Consider the following 19,946-nt stretch of genomic DNA (forward strand, 5'->3'; position numbering starts at 1 on the left):
GGGAGCAGACTGGGAATAGACTGGGAACAGACTGGGAATAGACTGGGAGCAGACTGGGAATAGAGTGGGAGCAGACTGGGAATAGACTGGGAACAGACTGGGAATAGACTGGGAGCAGACTGGGAATAGAGTGGGAACAGACTGGGAATAGACTGGGAGCAGACTGGGAATAGACTGGGAGCAGACTGGGAATAGAGTGGGAGCAGACTGGGAATAGACTGGGAGCAGACTGGGAATAGACTGGGAGCAGACTGGGAACAGACTGGGAGCAGACTGGGAACAGACTGGGAGCAGACTGGGAGCAGACTGGGAGCAGACTGGGAACAGACTGGGAGCAGGTAGACTGGGTGGTTAACATCAGATTACGGTTTGGTTCACTCGCCTCAGGATGTTTAAATCTTACAGTGCAACAGAATAACTGCTAATATTTATCTGACCACTTGGGGGCGCTTGTCTAATATTCATGGTGACCAGTCAGAACCAGTCTGACCCGGTTCTGACCTCGATGATGATCTGCCGCTCCAGCAGGGTGTAGTGATCCTGAACGTGATTTCCGTCTTCACCGCCGAACTGGAGGCTAGAAACCAACGAAACTCATGACAATGTAAACAAACAAACAAATAAACAAACAAACACTTCCTGAGTTATTTATAATTTCTTCCATTTTCACTTCTCTTCTACAAATCCCTCATCATTCCTCCATACGTCCATTCCCTCCCTCCTCACCTGAGGCAGCTCTTCAGGAAGTCCCGCCTCTTGTTCTCATCTGCTATGTTCTTGTAGTCTTTATACTGCAGCAGCTGTTACCATGGAGACAGACAGTCATTTACCGTTACCATAAACAAAATAAAGAGCACAATGGAAATATGGCGGCCATCTTGGAGAGGTCATCCTCCCTGCTTGGCTAAGCTAACAGCAGGATATGCTTCAGCACTGCTGGATATTTCTGTTCAACACTAATTATGTTTAGAATCTTACTAAAAACATAAACATGATTTGATGTGTGGTTTATAAAATGCTTATCATGCATCAAATAAAAATATTCTGTTAATATTTTATTCTGTTAACCCGACTAATAATGTTTAAACATAATGAACCATGAATTGATCCAATTCAAAAATACTTTTAAAGAAAACAAACACGTCCCTACACACATGGCTATGATAGCTGTGTGATTTGAGTTATGAACGATTAAATGTGTTATCTGCCAAACAGAAAACACAGAGTAGAGCAGTCGACCCCTCCAAGATGGCCGCCCTGCAGCAGGTCCATGAAGCATCTACTCTTTACAGCTGACGACTTACAGCGGCTTCCTCCGTCCGGCCCAGCGCCCTGAGGAGCAGAAGAAGAAGAAATGAGATACAAACAAACAAACAGAATCCAGGTGAGTCCAGGTGAGTCCAGACCTCAGCAGCTCCAGCAGCAGCCTCTGCTCTCGGCTCTCTGTCAGGTAGTGGATGAAGTGCCTCAGCGCCGTCTGCCTGGACTCCAGCTCCCGGAATAAAACCTCTGAGCAGAAAAACCCAAACGGTGAGAAAGTGACGTTCAGCCGGCGGCAGCAGAACCGACGGAGAGACTCACCTTTACACAGCGTCCTCTTCAGGTAGATCAGAACCTGCAAACACAAACAACTTCCACAAGTCAGCAGGAAGTTTTCACTCTACCACTAAATCAGCTGACAATTATTTCAATAACGATTAATCACGATTAATCGTTTCAGCCTCACTATTAACCCACCGAAAACTTTTGGCTTCAGGAATGTCAGCCTTAATTTAGATATATTTTCTAAAATATTCCTCCAAATTAAGATATGCTAACATAAAACACAACTGTTAGCCTTGGCTAGCTGTATGTTAGCATTTTACTTCCACAGCTGGTTTATTTTGATAACAATAATTTTTATGATTCATGACCAGTGGATACATGTTGGTTTATAAAACTGAATCATATTTTTACTAAAAAAATAGCAAAATGTTCAGCTTTATAGCGTTAGTTAGCCTGCTGCTATTAGCTAGCCTGAATCTGCATCATTTTCTATGTAAGAAATTATTTTGACTGTAATTACACATTGTTTCCATTTTATTTGAACTTTTCTACAAATGAATAAATGTAATATTGATTATATAAAAGCTCTCTAAATAAACTTTTGAGTTTATTTAGAGCTAAATGTTCATCAATTAGCTAACTTTAGCCAATTTAACTGATTTATTTAAATTTCTGTTGAAGATTTTGGGTCGTTTCTTTTATATTCTGAAATATTTGCTGCTTTTTCTTGTCAATAATGTTGACAAAACAATGTTTTTATTAAGTCAGAACCAGCAGCTTCATGTGTTCGGGTCGTTATGAATAAAGTTTTTCGGATCGGTGACGATGAGTCGGAACTTTACGGCAGTGATGGCGTTCCCGTCGTGGGCGGCGACGGCCAGGTCCAGCAGCAGCAGTTTGTCCTGCAGGGAGCGGAACTTCTCCAGAGTCACGCCCTGCGAGACACAAACAGGAAGGGTTCTGGTTCTGGTTCTGGTCGGCCCGCTGGGCGCACGCCGCTGGGTCGCTTACCTTTCCCTGCTGTAGCCTCTGAACCGTCTCCTCTGCCGACCAATCGCTGACCAGATCCTAGTGACATCATCAAGAGAAATGAAGAGGAAAACAACAGAAACCAGATGGCAGACTGTCATCAGATTACACTGTAATCAGATTACACTGTCATCAGATTACACTCATCAGATTACACTGTCATCAGATTACCTTGTACTCTGATTTGGGTTTCCGGAGCTCAGGAGTGTAGAGGCGAAGTGACGAGTCGCCGAGGACTGAAACGGAACAACGTTAGCATCGCTACGTGACTCACTGACTCGTTCGTTCGTCTGACTCACCGTCGTTGAAGGTCTGCAGGTTTCCTCCTTTTGGTTTCCCTGGAAACAGAGCAGAGGTCGGTCACATGACCACTCCAGCTGGGTGACAAATCGACTTCATCGATTAATCCTATTTTTGTTTGGTACAGATTTGGTTGTGCGCGATGTCCTGTAGGCTCCGCCTCCCGGTCACGTGACCAGATCAGGGTCTCACCTTTGAACAGAGAACTCAGAGAAATGCCCGACTGGCTCTTGCTGAGCGACGGCGTTTCTGTGGAGATCTTGGGGAAGGCGGGCTCTTTGTCTGCCCTCTGATTGGACGCCGCCATCTCTTTGACGGACCATGATATACCTGAGCACACAGGAGCCACAGGTGAGCAGCCAATCAGAGCGGAGGACTCCCAACAGGTGGGAGGGAGGCGGACTTACTGCCAACAGGTTCTCCGCTCCAGCTGACCCGCTCCCAGTCTTCCTCATCGTCTTCGGCCAGCAGGGGGCCGATGCTGTTCACCGCCTTCTTGGTCTCCTTCAGCTGAACTCAGCCAACAAAACCAACAGGAAATAATGTGATGTTCAGCAGAGCAGTAAGGAAGTCAAAATGAAAAAATCATGATTAAAAGTCTAACATTTCATAACTTTAATCTGTGAAGAGAAAAAAAAACAGATAAAAATCTGAAAAGTGCAGCATGCTTTTGGATTCAACCTGATTATTATTTATCGTAAAAAAGCAGAACCTCCGATTGGAGAACATCTGAGAAATCTTGCCAAAGATTCTCAGTTGTAATAGTAGGTCTACACTTTGACTAGGCCATTGATCTAAACCAGGGATTGCCAATAATTTTTTTATTTAAAGGACATTTAATTTTTTTATTGCATGTTATGTTTTTAATCATTTAATGATACATATATAAATAATTACACATATGTATTTCACTGTATATTTCTGTGTGTAATTTTGTCAATCCACAGCTCTACTGTTGGTCGACACTATTAAATACACTGAGGGTTTGCCATAGACCCGGAGGATCTGGACTTTCAGCAGCTTTGTTTCTGTTTTTGTCCCATAAACCCGAACCTCTCCTCGCGCTTTTGGATTCTGGTTCTGGTTCCGGTCTCACCGCGCTCAGCTCATCATCTGCATCATCGAAAGTGAAGGCGTTGTACTTGCTGCTGTTCCAGTAGTCTTCCTCGTCCGCCTTACTCTTCATCATCTGGACACACAGAACCAAACCGAGCTTACAGAACCCTTTCCGGACCAGTTAACTCACACACGGTCCGGTTCTGGTGCTGACACTGGACCCGACGCTGTGATGATGCGTTCAGGGCCAGCAGTTTATTCTGACGGACTGTATTTTGATTTGTTAGCATACTAGCGGGCTAACAAATGACACAATCTAAGTGGTTTTTCCCGCCGTGACAAACCGCAGGAACTGTGACGTCATCTTGGGGTTTAATGACGTAACAACAACCTTCACAAAAACCCACTGGATATGAAACAGTTATCGATCAGGATCGATCAGCTGTTATTACCTTGTTCACCTGACGTTGCTCCTCAGTCTTTCTTCCGGAATTCGACGTCACAGCTTCCGGGTGCGCGGGGGCTTCTGGGAGTTGTAGTGGATACACGCTGCCTTCCTTAACAGAAACAAATCTTCTTGATGTTATTGGCGCTACAGGAACAAATCGTTCCTCTTCAACTTTCTTCTCCTTTCTTATTGCTGAATCCTGACCTTTGACCTTAACTGAGCCTGTCAAAGCTTTAGAAGTTGCTCTGTGAATCTATGGCCTCCATATTTTTGTTATTAAGATGGGCTGATATTTAAATACTTGGAAAACTGTTGTGTTTTTTTTTTTTTGCCTTTCTTGCGCTGTATGAACCATCAAAGCTGCTTTTGTTTTGACAACCTGTATGTGGTTTTATTTTGAAAGTCTGTGTGGCGAGCAGCAGCTCAGGTTTCAGCTGCTGTGGGTCAAACCTCAGACTGAGGGACTCCCAGTCCAGTTCTGGTCCTCTGGATCGATCCGGTCCGGAGTTTATCCATCATCGATGGCCAAGTGGGGGGAAGGAGACCCTCGGTGGATCGTTGAGGAAAGAGCTGATGCCACCAACGTCAACAACTGGCACTGGTCAGTGAAACATTGAACACTGATGCTTTTATTTTGAAATTCTAGCTTTAGAGAGTTTAAATGTTTTCACCTTTAAAGTTGTGTGAAAGTTTCTAAATGCTAATATGAAGACAAATCCTGGACCTGAAGGCAGAAGCTGTCAAAGTGGTCTCCATGTTGGTTTCCATGGTTACGCTCAGACAGAAGCAGAACCCTCCAGAATGATCCGAGGGGTAAATCTGGAGGGTTATTTTAGGGTGGCAGCGTTATGAGACCTGGCAGCTCGGCACATGTGCAGATATTTTTAAACGCTGTGATGCCAGAGGTGGGCGGAGCCAGTTCACTCACCCTGTTCCCGTCTTCCCTGTCAGGACGGAGCGAGACGTCACGGCCTGGTCTTCGGACCGCCTCCGTCAGCTGCTGCTGGGCGTCCGGGTGGAGGGGTCAGAGGGCGTCTGCGAGGTCACAGAGGTCAGCAGGCTGGACGGAGAGGCGTCCATCAACAACCGCAAAGGAAAACTCTTCTTCTTCTATGAGTTCCAACTGAGGGCCAACTGGTTAGGTCTGTGATGTCACTGATGATGCAACACCACTGAGGCTCCTGATAGGGCGACACTGATGATGTCATTCATTCCAGGGACGTCCTGCAGTGGACTGAAGTACCGAGGGACCATTGACGTCCCCAACCTGTCCGATGAGAACGATGAAGACGACCTTGATGTGAGTCAGTTGACCTTCAACCTTGCACTCGTCCAGCTGCCTTGTTGATGTTGAGTTGCTCCGTTCGGTCCAGATCTCGGTGTGTCTGTGTAAGGACCAGCCCAGCACCCCGCTGCTGGACCTGATGAAGAGGTCTGGTGGGAAGGAGGTCCGCAGGGTTCTGGGCCAGTACGTCCGTGACCTTAAATCAGGTCTGCTGTCCACTGACAGTCACCACCAGGTATTTAGGCAGGAATAATGAACGTCACAGCAAATGTGACCTTTAACCTCTCAGATTTCAGTCAGGGGATGATCCTTCCCACTGCTGACGGGCAGAAACCATCCACACCTGTGGCGAGCAAGAAAAACCAGGTCAAAACCAGTAAAACTCAGGTACAGTCCACCTGTTGTCCAGGCCCAGCTGATTCTGACTGGACCTGAACATCGTCTCCATGTCGTCCTCAGGTTAGCTCAGACGCTAAGCGTTCGTCCAGCCCGGCTACTTGTCCCACAGGTGTTCGCATCCAGACCTGCAGCTTCAGCCTGAGGGAAACGTTCCAGACCTCTGCTGATGAACTCTACAGGACCTTCATCAACCAGGAGGTACCGACCAAAACGGACCCAGCTAAGGAATCACAAGGCTTCAGCTCACAAAGGCTGACATTGGTGTCCGATGCTAACTGAAATGTTAGCTGAGCTAACCCTACAGCGCTACGCCATCCCAGTGCCGGTGGGGCTGTTTGCCCAGGGAACCAGAAATCCTTGGACTGCCTCTGAGGGCTACCAACATGAATTTAGCGAAAGCTAACGTTAAAGTACTACACCAACACTAACATGGCCAGATTCTGAGATCACTAGACGATTTCAAAGTTAGCCAAAAAATAAATTATCAGCAGAAGAGTGCCCACTACTGGCCGACATCCTGCATGTCTTAGATCTGTCCCTCAGAATGCCATCAAGTTCTGCAGAACGGGTTCTGACCCGTGAGGACAGATGTGGGAACCACAGCTCCATCTGACCGGCTCCTCTGCGCTCTGTCCAGTTTGTTCAGGTGTTTACGCGCTCAGCAGCGACTGTTGACGCCCGGCGAGGAGGAAAGTTCCTTCTTCTTGACGGCAGCGTCAGCGGAGAGTTCACAGAGCTGGTGAGGTCTCGGTCCTCGTCGGACATAAAATTGTTCCATGTTGGCGTAACCAGACGGTTTCTCTCTGAAGGTACCAGACCAGAGGATTGAGATGAGGTGGCGCTTCAGGACTTGGCCCAGCGGTGAGTCTTTATGCCATGAAGTGTTGCTGCTGCTGCATGCAGAACACCTGAGCCCTCTGGTTGCTCCATCAGAGCACTGCGCCACCATCAGGCTGGAGCTGGTAGACCGAGGAGACGAGACGGAGCTGGAGCTGGAGGCCCGAGGAGTTCCTGCTGGAGAGGAGGAGACCACCAGGGAGGGCTGGAGGCGCTTTTACCTCCAGGCCATCAAACAAACCTTTGGGTACTGAGAGGGCCTGGACCCAGAGGAACGCCTGTGAGACTGCAGAGTCTTAAACAGTTTCTGTTGTTGGTGTCCTGAAGGAACATGAGCTTCATAAAATCTCCTGCTGCTCATTTCTGTCCAAGGTGGGTCCAGAAAGTCGGTACCCTTGATGGGCAACGTCGACTGAAAGCCACAATGAAGAACCTGAAAAACGATTTATCTGTTCAAAGTGTTTGACTTTTTACAGTGTTTGTTCTGAGCTAAAGGAGCTAATCCTGAAGGAACCTGTTTTCTATACCAGTGCTAACTACAAAGTTAGCTACGCTAACACTACCCTACTAATCATAAACATTAGTTCTGCTAATGCTAAGGCGCTGTAGCAACACACTGTTTAGTGGAAGCTAATGCTAAACTAGCTTTAACCAAAAAGACTTTATGTGGAATGAAAAGATCTGTGGTATGTTAAGGAACTCAGATCCTCTAAAGACGACAAGCTTTGAGCACCAAGTTCATTTTGACTTTATAATTTACATATTCTATAATTTACATATTCTATAACGATGTTGCAATACTAAATATTATGTATCTTGTTTTAAATGAAGTTTAAAACAAGATACAAGATTTGGGGGAAAATTAGAATAAGAGGAAAGGAAATAGATCTACTGTATAAACAGACTTCAAAATAAGAGCATGAGAATTGCAAATTTATGGATCTAAAGCAGGAATATATAAAATGATGTTGGTCTTTCAAAAGAAAGCTTTCTTATACTTTTCAAAATAAAGGTTTTGCAGTGAGCTAATAGATTGTGTGTTTTTATGACGACCATATTTACTACATTACATTGTTTATAAACAAATATAACTTGGGCTAAAGAGGTAATATAAAACAGTTTCAGTTGGTCAATATTTATTTTTCATTGTGATTCAGTAAAACTTTACATAGAATTAAAAAACTTTGGATGTTTAACAGGTGAAGATGAAGCAGAAAAACAAATGGAGTCATTTGTTGCTCTGTTGATCTTTTTGTTTCTTTAAACTGCAGTTGGATCTTAAATAAAAGTGCATTTAAAACATTAAATAAAATAAAAACATTTAACACAGACTGGCGACCTGTCCAGGATGACCCCGCCTCTCGCCCGGAACGTTAGCTGGAGATAGGCACCAGCACCCCTCCCAACCCCACTGAGGGACAAGGGTGTTCAGAAAATGGATGGATGGATGGAAACATTTAACAGAATGTGTTTTTTTAAATAAAAGTGAAACATGACAACATGTTTTTGGGAAGTTTAAAAAACCTTCTCACATTGCGACGTGCCTGGCAGCAGAACTCTGTGTTTTTAAAAATCATTTTATATCAAAGCTGTTGGTTGTCGACTGGGATGTGCTGATGTTTGTTGTCTTTAGTTTCCTTCTGTTTTGAAAGATGCCATGTAAAGTAAAACTGAGTAAAATTGTATTTCTGCAGCTTCTTTCACAGACATGTAGATCACAGAGCTTCACAAAGGCAAAAACTAAAAGAAATTGCAGAAAGTCGTCCTGGTTTACCTTCTTTATGTGGAAAAGCTGCTGCGTCGCACATCTCTGAAACTGGGCCCATGAGCCGGGTCAGAACCCAAACCCAGGAAACAGAGGCCTGGTGACGCCGTGCCAAAGACATTTGGTAAACATAAATTCTCAGGCCACAAACACTCGGGTTCAGTTATTCTGGTCTTCCTGATCCAGGCTGCAGTCAGAGCTCTGCAGACACCAGGACTCAGCCTGACCGTCAAACCGGCAGCCCCCAGTCTGCGCTTCCCCTCTGGGCACGTCTCCCTTCCAGTCAACCTCCCAGTAACAGCGACCAGTGGCTGCAGCAGACGATCCTCCCTGGAATCAGAGACTCGGCTTTCAGCTTTGTGTTCTGAGACCGCTGGACGTCCACATCCTCTGTCAGGGTCCAGTTTCAGTTCAAAAGCATCTGATTAAGACAACATGTCAAACATTTTTACAAATTCTCAAAAAACTAAAGCAAATGTTCATCAGTGCAGCTGTTCATCTTCAAAGCAACGTTTATCTGTTTTCCATCTAATCGTGTTAGAGCTCAGGAAACAGAGGCCTGGTGAAACCAAACTTACTGGAGGTGTTAAGTCGCCGTGGTTTTCTTCCACTGGTTTTATCAAAACTTATATCTGCATCTCAATAAATTAAAATATCAGTGAAAATGTAATTTATTTCAATAATCCCATTCACAAAGCAAAACGCTGCAGACCTTCCTCTGTGACATTAACTGGCTTTACCAGAGCATAAAAAGGTCCAGACAAGAGGAGAGCTGAGAACTGAAGCTTCGTCTTCACAGCTCGTCTCTGAAATACGTGGATAAAAAACAAGTCATGATTAATCCACAGCTGTTGACTCAAAATGAATGAAAGTTCTACTTTTTATCATATTGCAGAGAAGAAAATGAACGACTGGTTTCATTACTATGGTTTGATGTTTGTAAAGTTAAAAATTAACAGCAATAATTTGAGATATTTAGCCTGTGAAACAAAATGTGAGCTTTTCAGTCAGTTTCAAACTAAATATTTAATTAGCAAGTTAAATATTTAGATGGTAAACGAACATTTAGCTATAATAAATATTTAGTTTATAAACTAAATACTTAGTTTGCATTCTAGATTTCTTTGCTTCAAACTAAATATTTATTAAACCCACTACCATTTTCAAATGTTTAGTTTGAAACTGTAACATTTATGAATAAATAAATGTGACTTTTTTCCTCCATTTTCTCTCATAAAGGCCCAATAATCCAAATAATTGCTGTTAATCGTTGTATCTTTACAAATGACGCCTCATGTTTCGAGCGGCTCACCTGGACTGCAGCTTTGTGACTAAACGCCTCGGCGCTGTGCAGGCAGGTGAAGCTTCGTCAGATGGAGGTAAAATGTGAGCTTCAGCTCCTGGCCGACCCACACGGTGCCGCAGCGCGGCCGGGTCCAGGCCAGGAGGCGTGCTGACGGGTAACATGTTGCATCGCAGCGTGACTCTGTGAACCGATGACGCCGAGCAGAACCAGAAATATCACAGGCAGACGGGAGGGAGTTCACCTCAGGCGTCACAAACACACCCAACACATTTTCTGGTTTTTATTCTCCTCCAGCTCAGAGTTTAACGTGAAACAAAACCTGATTTCTGTGGAGATGAAATGCAGACAGGCTGCAGCTTTTACGATTAAATCTGTTTATCTTTTATCTAACAGCAATAATCTGGATTATTTCGTCTTTTACAAGAGAAAAAAAATCATGTTTTCACAATGTTCATTCATTTATAAACATTCATTTCAAGTTAAACATTTACTTAGTTTACTAGCTAAATATTTGCTTTCAAACTAAAAATGACACTAAATATTTAGTTATCTCTTTAATTTGGAGCAAAATGTTTATGAACTCACATTAATGAATGAATGAATGAATGAATGAATGAAAACATGATGAAAATGAGACTGAAATATGAGCCTCTGTTTTCTTCTGATCATAACAGGATAAATAACTCAGATTATTGCAGTTAATTTTAACTGTTTTAACTTTAAAACGCCAGCAGAGGTTTTTATTAAAGACTCGTTTTTCTGTGTTGAGTCTGAATTCAGCGTTTCTGTGTTTGATCAGCAGATCCTCAGGGTGACATCATGACTGTTTCCATGGTTTTGGCTCCGTCTCCATCAGCTGTGAGGAACAGTTTGGCCAGCAGGAAGCCGCCATGATGCCACCTGGACGCCGCCATCACTGCAGAGTGTCACATGATCGACTGTAAGCTGATGCTAACCGCTAACTGAGCCGCCATGAAGCAGCTCCTCCCTGAATCCTCCAACCGGACCTGCCGGGTTCTGGAGTCTCACGTTTCTGTTTCAGCCACAGTTTGGGCTGCAGAGGCTAAAAACCGGCCCGGTGATCCATAAACTTCTGAAACTTCCTGATTATCTTTGACCTTCAGGACAAATCGGAAAGATTTTCTTCCCACTTCTCTTCCATTTCTGGCCGACTGAGTCTGGATCTGATGATTTAGATCCAAACTCCATATTTAGATGTGAACTAGCTGAATGTTTATAACAGAGCTGCTGTCTTTAGGTTGCGTTTAGTTTGCTATATTTAGCATCAGGCTAAATATTTAGCTCTAACCTTAATTAGCAAGCTGAATATTTAGCCCCATGCTAAACGATGAGGTCTATCGTTTATATTTAGTTATATTTAACTAAATTTAACAGAGCTGCTATGTAATATGTTTAGCTTGCTAACTAAATATTTAGTTCCAAGCTAAATATTTAGCTCAATATTATATTCAACTTGATAAATAGTTAGCAGCTAAACATTTAGCTTAGTTAGTTTAGCTTGGTGAGACGTAGCTAGCTCTCAGCTAGATTTGGAGTTGGAAGCTAAACAGTTAGCTAGCAAGCTAAATATTTAGTTATCTGTATGTAACATGAAGGTGGCATCTTGTTGACTATTGAGATAATATTCAGTTAGCAAGATAAATATTTATCTTGCTAAATATTTAATTTGAAGCTAAATATCTAGTTTCTAACTAAATATTCAGTTTGAATCTGGGACATTTATTAATAAATGAGTAACTTGGTTAAAATGTGACTTTGAAAGATGAAGCCATTGTTTTTCTCTTATGACAGGATTATTCTGGTTGTTTCTCGCTGTTCGTTTCTGACTGTAACTCTACAGACATCATGTTGTTCCAACCTGAGGGAACCTGGCTTGGTTTTCAGGACCTTCTGCTCCTGAACAGCTTTTATTTTGTAATCCAGACTGAGAGTCGGGTTTTAATCATGGCAGTGAAAACATGTGATCCCAGTGAGGAGGCCGATCTGCGGCTCCACTCAGACCTCAGCAGGATGCGACTTTTCCAGTAAACAACTTATCTCTGTCCACATCTGCGACCAATTACACACAGTACAAAATATGCTGATTCACAATTTACACCTGCTTTTGTTTTTTTGTATTTTCCTCAGGTCCAGAGAGGAATCCAGAAGAACGCAGTCAGCAGGTTTGTGGTGCCAGCTGCAGCCAGGAAGCGTTTGGCTGGAGCTCTGCAGTTTCCAGCCTTAAAGGTGCACTTCGCCTGCTTTCATTCACTAATGGCTTATTTTTCATAAATCTCTGCGTCAAAATGACTCACTGGACTTTTTTCTTTTCATGGGCTCCAAGTTTTCCTGAACTCCTTCCAGGAAACGGAAGGACAGTTTCTAGTTCTTCCAAACAATCCCAGCTGTAGAACCTCAGACGGCCACTAGGTGTCAGTGTGTAATTGACGCAGCTGTGGTTCTCCTTGATTTACAGTTTTTTTCTCATATTTAAATGTATTTTATTGAAAATTAAATTAAAAGTTTTTTATTAATATAAATTAACTCCATGTAATTATTTATGCGCCTCCCTGCAGGGGGCGCCGTAGTGCCTCTGCCTCCTCTTCCTCTTCGTCCCTCTGGTTTTAGCAGTTAAATGGCCTTTATGAGGAAATTAAAAATGTAATCTTCATTTTCTGTCTGTTCTCTGGTCTCATTTTTTCCAGATATTCATAGAAACACAAACCGCCTCCTGAAGGTCGTTATCGTCCCTCTGTCCTCATTCAGACCTCCTCTCTTCAACTGGACTTTTCTTTGGCTTCTTTTGTGACGCTAAATTTGACTTTTTTCTTGTCTTTTCTCCTTTTCTTTGTTTTTTATGCTCAGCCTCTTATTTCTTCAGTGTTCATGTAAAGTATCGTCTCGACTCCATGTTTTCCTTTTCTGTCTTCATATTTTCTTTGTCAAAGCGATCCATCTCTCCTTTTCCTGCATGTTTTAATTCCTCCTCCTTAATCTCTCTTGGATCCTCCATCTTGTAATTTCATTTCAGCTTCCTGATGCCTCTTGCTTTATTGTTACGTTAAACTACGGTGGCCAGCAAGGCGAAAACGCTTCGCAAACGACGAAACTCCGAAACGCACAAAAAGAAATGCAAATGTTACGAACAAAAACTACTCCAGACCACTAGGGGGAGCAACGGCAGGAAGTGCAGGAGCGAGTTGGAGGAAGCTGGGAAAAGGTGCGTTTTTATTTATTCTTTTATATTCTACGTAGGTTTTTATGTTTTTTCTGTCAAGTAAAAGTTGCAGATGTCTTTGTTGCGTTCTGTAATTCAAGGTGGTTGAGGCTAATGCTAACTAGCTGCTACCCTTGCTAACTAGCCAGCTAGATTTTTGCGTCTGTCCTGGGGAAGTGGAGCAGAACATTATTTCTTAAATTGAGTTCATAAGTCTCTAAGCGTCTTCAATTTGAGTGATGAAATCTGCATTAGAGAGTCTGCGGCGATGAAAGGTCAAAGGTAAAGGTTGGGTTTTGTTTCTGTCTTTAAAAACTAAATATTTAAATTTAGTGTAATTTTTCCGTGTCTCAGGTCCGTTTGGACCGAAACATGAAGAGCCGATGCCTCCTGGTTTGCTCTTTTTTATCCCTGGCAGCTAAAAATGGGAAGTTGTTTATTCCAAAGAGCAGATGCCTCTACGACACACACACACACACGTTAGCAGGGTGTGTGTGTGTGTGTGTGTGTGTTCTCCCAACCTGTCCGTCCTCCCTGTGTGGATCCGGAGGACGAACCGAACCGACCCAGAGCCGTTGGCGGATCGAGCCGCTTTCAGGCCAGATTTTCTCTTTGCTGAAAGTCTCCGCTCCTTGGTTACGGTTGCTAAGGAAGACAAACAAAACGGTCCAGCCTCGGTCTCCATTGAAAACACCTGCTGGTTTAATTGAGTCATATTTCAGAAATCTGCTGCTGGTGTCATGGAGAACAGACACCCTGTGGCATAAATCATCATCATAAGCAGCTCAGTTCGTTTCTCAGATTCTCCTCCAGCTTGCAGAGATTTTGGTGAAGTTTATCTGATGTGTAGAAATGAAAGGTTCTGTGGTTGAAGAGTTCGGTCACCATGACCCAATCCTGGACGATAAACTGTCCCAGATGTTTTCGCCATAAACAATAATATTGTCTTGAGATCATTTCCAACTAATATAATAATGTAAGAACACGTTCTCAGAGATGGATAAACTTTTAACACTGGAACTGGAAGACATTTCAAATACTCAAATAAATAAACGAAACAACAAATAAAAAGAATTACAGCCTGTAAACAAAAGTCTGAAGATTTTTATCATCCAGTTTTTGGTAGAAAGAGAAAATAATAAATCATAGACATGGAAATGATTAAGTTAATTTTAATTCATCATGCGATTGATCGATTGATTGATTGATTGATTGATTGATTGATTGATTGATTGCGTATTGTGGCTCAGACTGAACAGATTTCTCTCGTCTAAAAGCAGCAGAACCTCAGCCGCTCCGGTTTCCTCGGTTCTCTGCAGCCTTTGCCTTTCTGTGACTCACCTCAGCTTGAAAATCGCTCATCGCTCCATATCCGCTCTGAGTGACTCAGTTTTAATCAGAAAGGCTCGGCCCTCGCACTGGGATGTGATGTCAGCTGTCGGCATGGTGAAGGCCAACAACGCGCTGAACATGTGAGAGGAAACGCGGTGATGTTGTAGCTCTGCCAGTTTCTCAGCTAATTCAGCTCTAAATGAATCGATCAGAACTGAAGCTCACCTAAAAGTGCAGCTAAACGGTGATGGTGAAAACTCTGACTTTGAAACATCACATTTAAAACTGGCCTTAAATCAAGATGCTTCAGTTATCCACTGACTCCTCTGGCCTCAGCCGCCAAGATGGCCGACTCCTCACCACAAACGTTTCTTCTGTTCCACCGTTTGCAGATCAGTGAAAGTGTCACTGGAGCCAAATAAAAGCACTTTACAATATATTTGGAAATATTAATTTAGTGGAAGACAAGTGCGCTAAATGTTTTCAAACTTAGAAAAAACGTTGAATTAAAGAACATTTAATTAGCTTCGCCAGCGGAGAAGTGGAGGAATGCCCACCACTGCAGCCACGTACATTAGAGCTTCAGTTTAAATTTGAAGAAGCCAAGAGCGCTAAACATTTTCAAAGTTAGCAAAAAACGCTAAAGCGCTAAATGAAAAATTAGCTCCACTATTTGCAGGTTAGTGGAAGTGTGTCATCACTGCAGCCAGGAAACACTGAGAATTTATTCACAAATATTAATTTAGGGGAAGCAAAAAGTTTTCAAAGTTAGTAAACATGCTAAGGTACAACTTAGCTATTAGCATATTAGCACAAGAGTGCTAACAGCTGCAGTCAAGTAAATTAGTGTTTTAGAATTTATTGGGAAAATTACATGAAGCTAAGTGAGCTAAATGTGTTCAAAGCTGCCAAAGCGCTAAGCTAAACATTAGCTCCACTATTAGCGAATTAGCAGAAGCATTTCAGTGAGTCATGCAAACAAAACCTGAATGAATCTTTAAGGCTGCAAATACTTTTTCACTGCTCTGAACTTTATTACAGCCTCGGAGGTAAATAAGAATAATCTGGAGGAGGAAGAGGAGGAGGAAGAAGCAAACGGCTTTATCTTTGGAGTTAATTACAGCTGGGAGAATGGCTGCAGCTCAACATCACACACACACACACACACACACACACGGCTCGTCCCTCCACAGGCTGTCTGCTGCTAACCATCCCGACATGTAAACACGCCGTCGGGCCACGCGGAGCGGAGAGTTCCCAGGGAGAAGTCCCGGTCCGGCCCGTTAGCTGCGCCGCGGCCTGCGGTTCCGACAGCGATGGCGTGACTCTGCAGAATCAGTTCCAGTTGTTAAATCACATGCTTGGCCACTTTCTCTGCGTAATTACTGCCCGCTAAGCTCGTTGTAATAAATCATAATGGTCCGTGTGTGGAACGAGGAATGTGAAATTATACAGTGAAGACCTGGAGGTCCGCTGCTGCGTTTTCCAGCTTATTTTGATTTTGGGGGAATTTATGACGCCTGGATTTGAGTGGAGCTCATCCTCTGTCTCTGCCACCGAGGCCGGTTCTGGTTCCTCTTGACTTTTATATTCCTGTTTTGTTTCAGCATCAGAAATGATTTTGTTTCGGGGTTTTTTAATGAAATGATTCCAAGTTTTGACGTTAGGATGAGGTTGTCTTAAGCTGTATCAAAATTACTCCGTCTCACAAAACTGCAGCGGAAAAACTGTTTTCAGAGTCACGTGATCAACAACCGGATGTTACTACTGGTGCAAATCACAAAGAAGACAACAGGAAGTAGAAGGAAGATGATGATTTTTAACAACTTATGTGAACAAACTTATTTTTAAGTGATTTTAATTGTGTTTCTTATTTAATGGAAACATTACAATTGTCAAATTGTGTAACTTCCTCAATTTTGGGTGAAACATTTTTATGTTCCCTTGATTGGCTTTCAGCTAATAAGAGTTAATGCACTAAAACACTTTGATGTCCAAAGGAGTCTCTTCTGAGATGTGTGGTCCATGCTAGTTTGTAACCTCCACTTAACATAACGTTAATATTCAACAAAATTACGCTTAGCGTCGCCTGGTAGTAACTTTGTTTCTATCAATATTTTAAAGTATCACATCAGAAAAGGTTGATGGAAACGACAAAATTCAAAATAACTTCCTCAATTTAGCAAAAATAGTTTTTACGTTCGCTTGATGTGGTTTTTGGTTAAAGAGTTAATGTGGATGAAAACACAGAGTAAGGTCTGTTTGGTTTATAGCTGCTGATGTTGATTGTGTTCAAATTACCTGCTAAATGAAATTAATTTGTGGGGAACAAACTTTCCCTTTGCTGGTGAATATTCCTGGCAGCAGCTGATTAAAGCAGGTCAGCTCCGTCCCCGTCACACATACCTGGAGACTCTTTGTTATTTTGCCTTCACCTCCTGTTTCTAATTTTAAACGCGCCACCTTGTCATCAGTCATGTCCCACATATGTCTACCTGTCTGCATGTTTTCCCCCTTTATTGTTGACACATCTGGGTTGGTGTCAGTTTCCGTTTCATCTGTCAGTCTGTCTGCGTGTCGGAGAGTCCCGCCACCTTTGATGCGAACTGATCAAGGGAGTTATTTTTGGTCCTGATTAACGATCCGAGGAACGGCTTTCATCAGGAGTTTGGAAGGTGTGAGCGCGGCGAGCATATGGAAAGCTCCCCTGGGAGCCCAACGTGTCTCTGTGAATGTGACTTCCATTGTTGGAGCCTGCAAAGACATTTTACCCAGTCCTGATCCAGGCGACTCTTCGGGCTCCTGGGGGATTAATCTACAGGATGATTAACACACTCGGCCCGCAGCACTCCATAAAATCCTAAGAATATTCCCAAAGCAGGAAAAGATCCGTCATCATGCATTTCTAGCACCTGTACATTTCATATTTTTATCATTTCCATCTGTTTCTTAGAGAACTAACAATGAATCTCTGGAGAAAAACCTGAAACTCCAACATTTGTTACATTTTCAGCCGCTGTGGTCAAACCAACCAAACCCTCTGAGCAACTTGTCCCCCTCCTGGCCTGTGGGGGCGCTGCGCTAAGAACCTCTCAAAGAAACGAAATAAAACCTCTTCACCAAATGGAAACTGAAGATTTCAGCAGTTGGAGGATTTCTCTTTAGACTTTGGCTAAAGACCAGGAGCCATTTCTCCTGCTAGCGCTAGGCTAGCATGTTTGTTTTCTTTGTATTTACCCAGAATGCCCTGCGGTGTAGTCCACTTCCTGCTTTTGGAGCGGTCTCTGGTCCGCTTGGCGTTCACTTTCAAACTGATCCCAGACCGAGGCTTGGAGGACCAGAGGTCAGAGGTCAGTTGGCATTCACACCTCACCAACCGGACCGGAGTCGGGTTAAAGCGGACTCAACAGGACAGGTGGGAATGATCCATCCTCAACATTGCTGTCATTTTTTATCCATTTTTAACACAAAAGTTTCCCATAAATTTTCTTGAGGAATGAAGTTTGGAGCTAAATAGTTAGCTTTGAGCTAGCTAAATAGTTAGCTTTGAGCTAGCTAAATAGTTAGCTTTGAGCTAGCTAAATATTCATGACGGTTTAAATAACCCAAATTATTGCAGTTGATTTTTGACCCAGCAGCTTTAGAAATGTCTCCTCTTTCTGCTTTCTGGTTCTTAACTGTTGGATAATAAAAAGCAGTGAAGGAAAAGTTTCAGGTCGACTCTTTACTCAAAGCAGAAATAAACAGACACCAGCAGCTGCTTGTTTATATTTATTTGGAAACAAGAATGCATTTCTTTCACTTCTACTGCGACTCTTTGTTGCACCTTGGATCAAACATGATAGTCGTATTAAGTCCACAGAACACCGTCACAAGAGACACCCCTTTAAATGCACGTTTACCTTTTTATATCCTTTTTTCTGTATAGTTGTCATTCGTATGCAATGACTTGTGCTTTGATAAGAGAAAGAGACATCATTGTTGTCATGATACATGAGAGGGAGAATCAAAATAGAAAAAAGTCGTACGAAGAGGATATACTGGTTGAATACACACTGATACAGAATACAGACACTCACATTGCAGCCTGCCCGACTCGGCCCAAACGGTCCAGAACTCTAAAAAACTCGCGCCTCTTTAACCACAACTGCTCCCTTCTTCTCCTGATTCTAGGATTTTGTAAGTACACCATTGTTGCCTTGCAACAAATTCACTCCCTGCTGGTGAAGCAGAGTTTGGCTGAAATATTGCTTGTAAAAAGGGGCTGTGCAGCAGAGCAGGATTATTACTGCTGAAGCTTTTAAAACAAACGACGGATCAGGAGGGAAGATAAGGTGCATGTCAGAAAGGCTGCAGGTTGAAGTTGGAAGGAGGCGCGTTGCTGCGGCGACGTCCTGGCATGTTTGTGACTGGAATGTTTGGCTGTTTCCTGTTTGGATGCGAACAGCTGCCGAGGGAGGAGCGCGTCACACAAACGTCATTCAGTTAAGGCGCCGAGCAAATCCGTGCTTCACCAAAATAAAAGCTTCGAACCAGAGCTGCACGATGCGTCACAGACTCGCTGTCAGAATTTAACACAATTTCAGCTTTTTGTGAACATTTTCTGCTCCAACAGGACCAGCGAGGTATTTGTCTCCAACATAAATGAGTTTTAAAGTACAGAATGGTGTAAGTTTGGAGTTTAAACAATTTCCATCTGTTGGTCAGATACAATCACCAGCCCAGAGTTCAGCATTATTCCATTACTGGGCCTGTTTTTAGCATTAGCATGTTAGCATGTTGTTAAGCTGGAGTACCCAGAGACAGCTTTAATTTTGAAGGTTTATCACTTTAGTCTGTTAATAATGCAGAATCGCAATTTTCTATCATCTGTCTGATAAAAACTTGAGTCTTATTTTGAAGGGCTAACAATCCTGTTTCATTATTTGTTAGCTAACTTAACACATTAATTGCACCCCTTTTATTTTGAAAATCAGATATTAGCTTCTGGCTTCTTTCTGTGATATTTTGACTTTTATTTTGAAAAGCCAACATGGTCACTTTTTCAGGCCTGATTTAATTCCAGAACCAAATCTGATACAAAGCGTCTTTAAACCAGATCCAGGTTTGTTTTTTGATTTTTCAAAAATCAAAACTGATTTTGATTCTTAAAAAATATCTGAAAGGACTTTTGTGAAATAAATTACATTTTGACTGTAAATGTGAGTTTTTGTTAAAACCCCCACAGCAGTAGATGAAACACTGCCACCTGCAGGTGGGAGTTAGCATCACTTGCACTCAATGTTTTTATTATTTTTAAGGAAAATTTGCAATAAACTCACAGACATTAATTTTAATGTAAACTTCTGCAATCGCTGGACTGAAACTTTATTTTGGAAGTCGTTGTTGCCAACTGGTGGTATTAAGCATATTGTTGTTGTTTTTTTC

The 19,946-nt window shown here is 42.8% G+C and overlaps 2 protein-coding genes across 3 annotated transcripts in view; one reads left to right on the forward strand and one right to left on the reverse strand.

Moving 5' to 3' along the window:
- Positions 1–4,482, reverse strand: part of vipas39 (VPS33B interacting protein, apical-basolateral polarity regulator, spe-39 homolog) — an 11,392-nt gene extending 6,910 nt beyond the window's left edge. Inside the window, exons 1-13 of one of the 2 annotated variants that reach the window (XM_015046635.1) lie at positions 4,383–4,482; positions 3,971–4,063; positions 3,282–3,384; positions 3,067–3,204; positions 2,874–2,912; positions 2,746–2,810; positions 2,557–2,613; positions 2,388–2,480; positions 1,582–1,615; positions 1,407–1,509; positions 1,305–1,332; positions 727–800; positions 502–577 (exon numbers count right to left, since the gene is read on the reverse strand). In XM_015046635.1, coding sequence (XP_014902121.1) covers positions 502–577; positions 727–800; positions 1,305–1,332; positions 1,407–1,509; positions 1,582–1,615; positions 2,388–2,480; positions 2,557–2,613; positions 2,746–2,810; positions 2,874–2,912; positions 3,067–3,204; positions 3,282–3,384; positions 3,971–4,063 — 903 coding nt within the window. In that variant the 5' untranslated portion in view covers positions 4,383–4,482. The other variant, XM_015046636.1, reaches the window with a different exon arrangement.
- Positions 4,483–4,746: 264 nt separating this feature from the next.
- Positions 4,747–7,779, forward strand: LOC106956066 (activator of HSP90 ATPase activity 1). The gene is made up of 9 exons (XM_015046637.1): positions 4,747–4,979; positions 5,330–5,520; positions 5,596–5,678; positions 5,752–5,869; positions 5,953–6,050; positions 6,123–6,260; positions 6,700–6,801; positions 6,872–6,923; positions 6,996–7,779. Exons 1-9 carry the CDS (start codon positions 4,762–4,764, stop codon positions 7,151–7,153), a joined length of 1,158 nt encoding a protein of 385 aa, XP_014902123.1. The 5' UTR covers positions 4,747–4,761; the 3' UTR covers positions 7,154–7,779.
- Positions 7,780–19,946: the final 12,167 nt, after the last annotated feature.

This window comes from Poecilia latipinna, unplaced genomic scaffold, assembly GCF_001443285.1.
Source record: "Poecilia latipinna isolate Pla-1442-1.1 unplaced genomic scaffold, P_latipinna-1.0 Scaffold786, whole genome shotgun sequence".
Taxonomy (NCBI): Eukaryota; Metazoa; Chordata; class Actinopteri; order Cyprinodontiformes; family Poeciliidae; genus Poecilia; species Poecilia latipinna.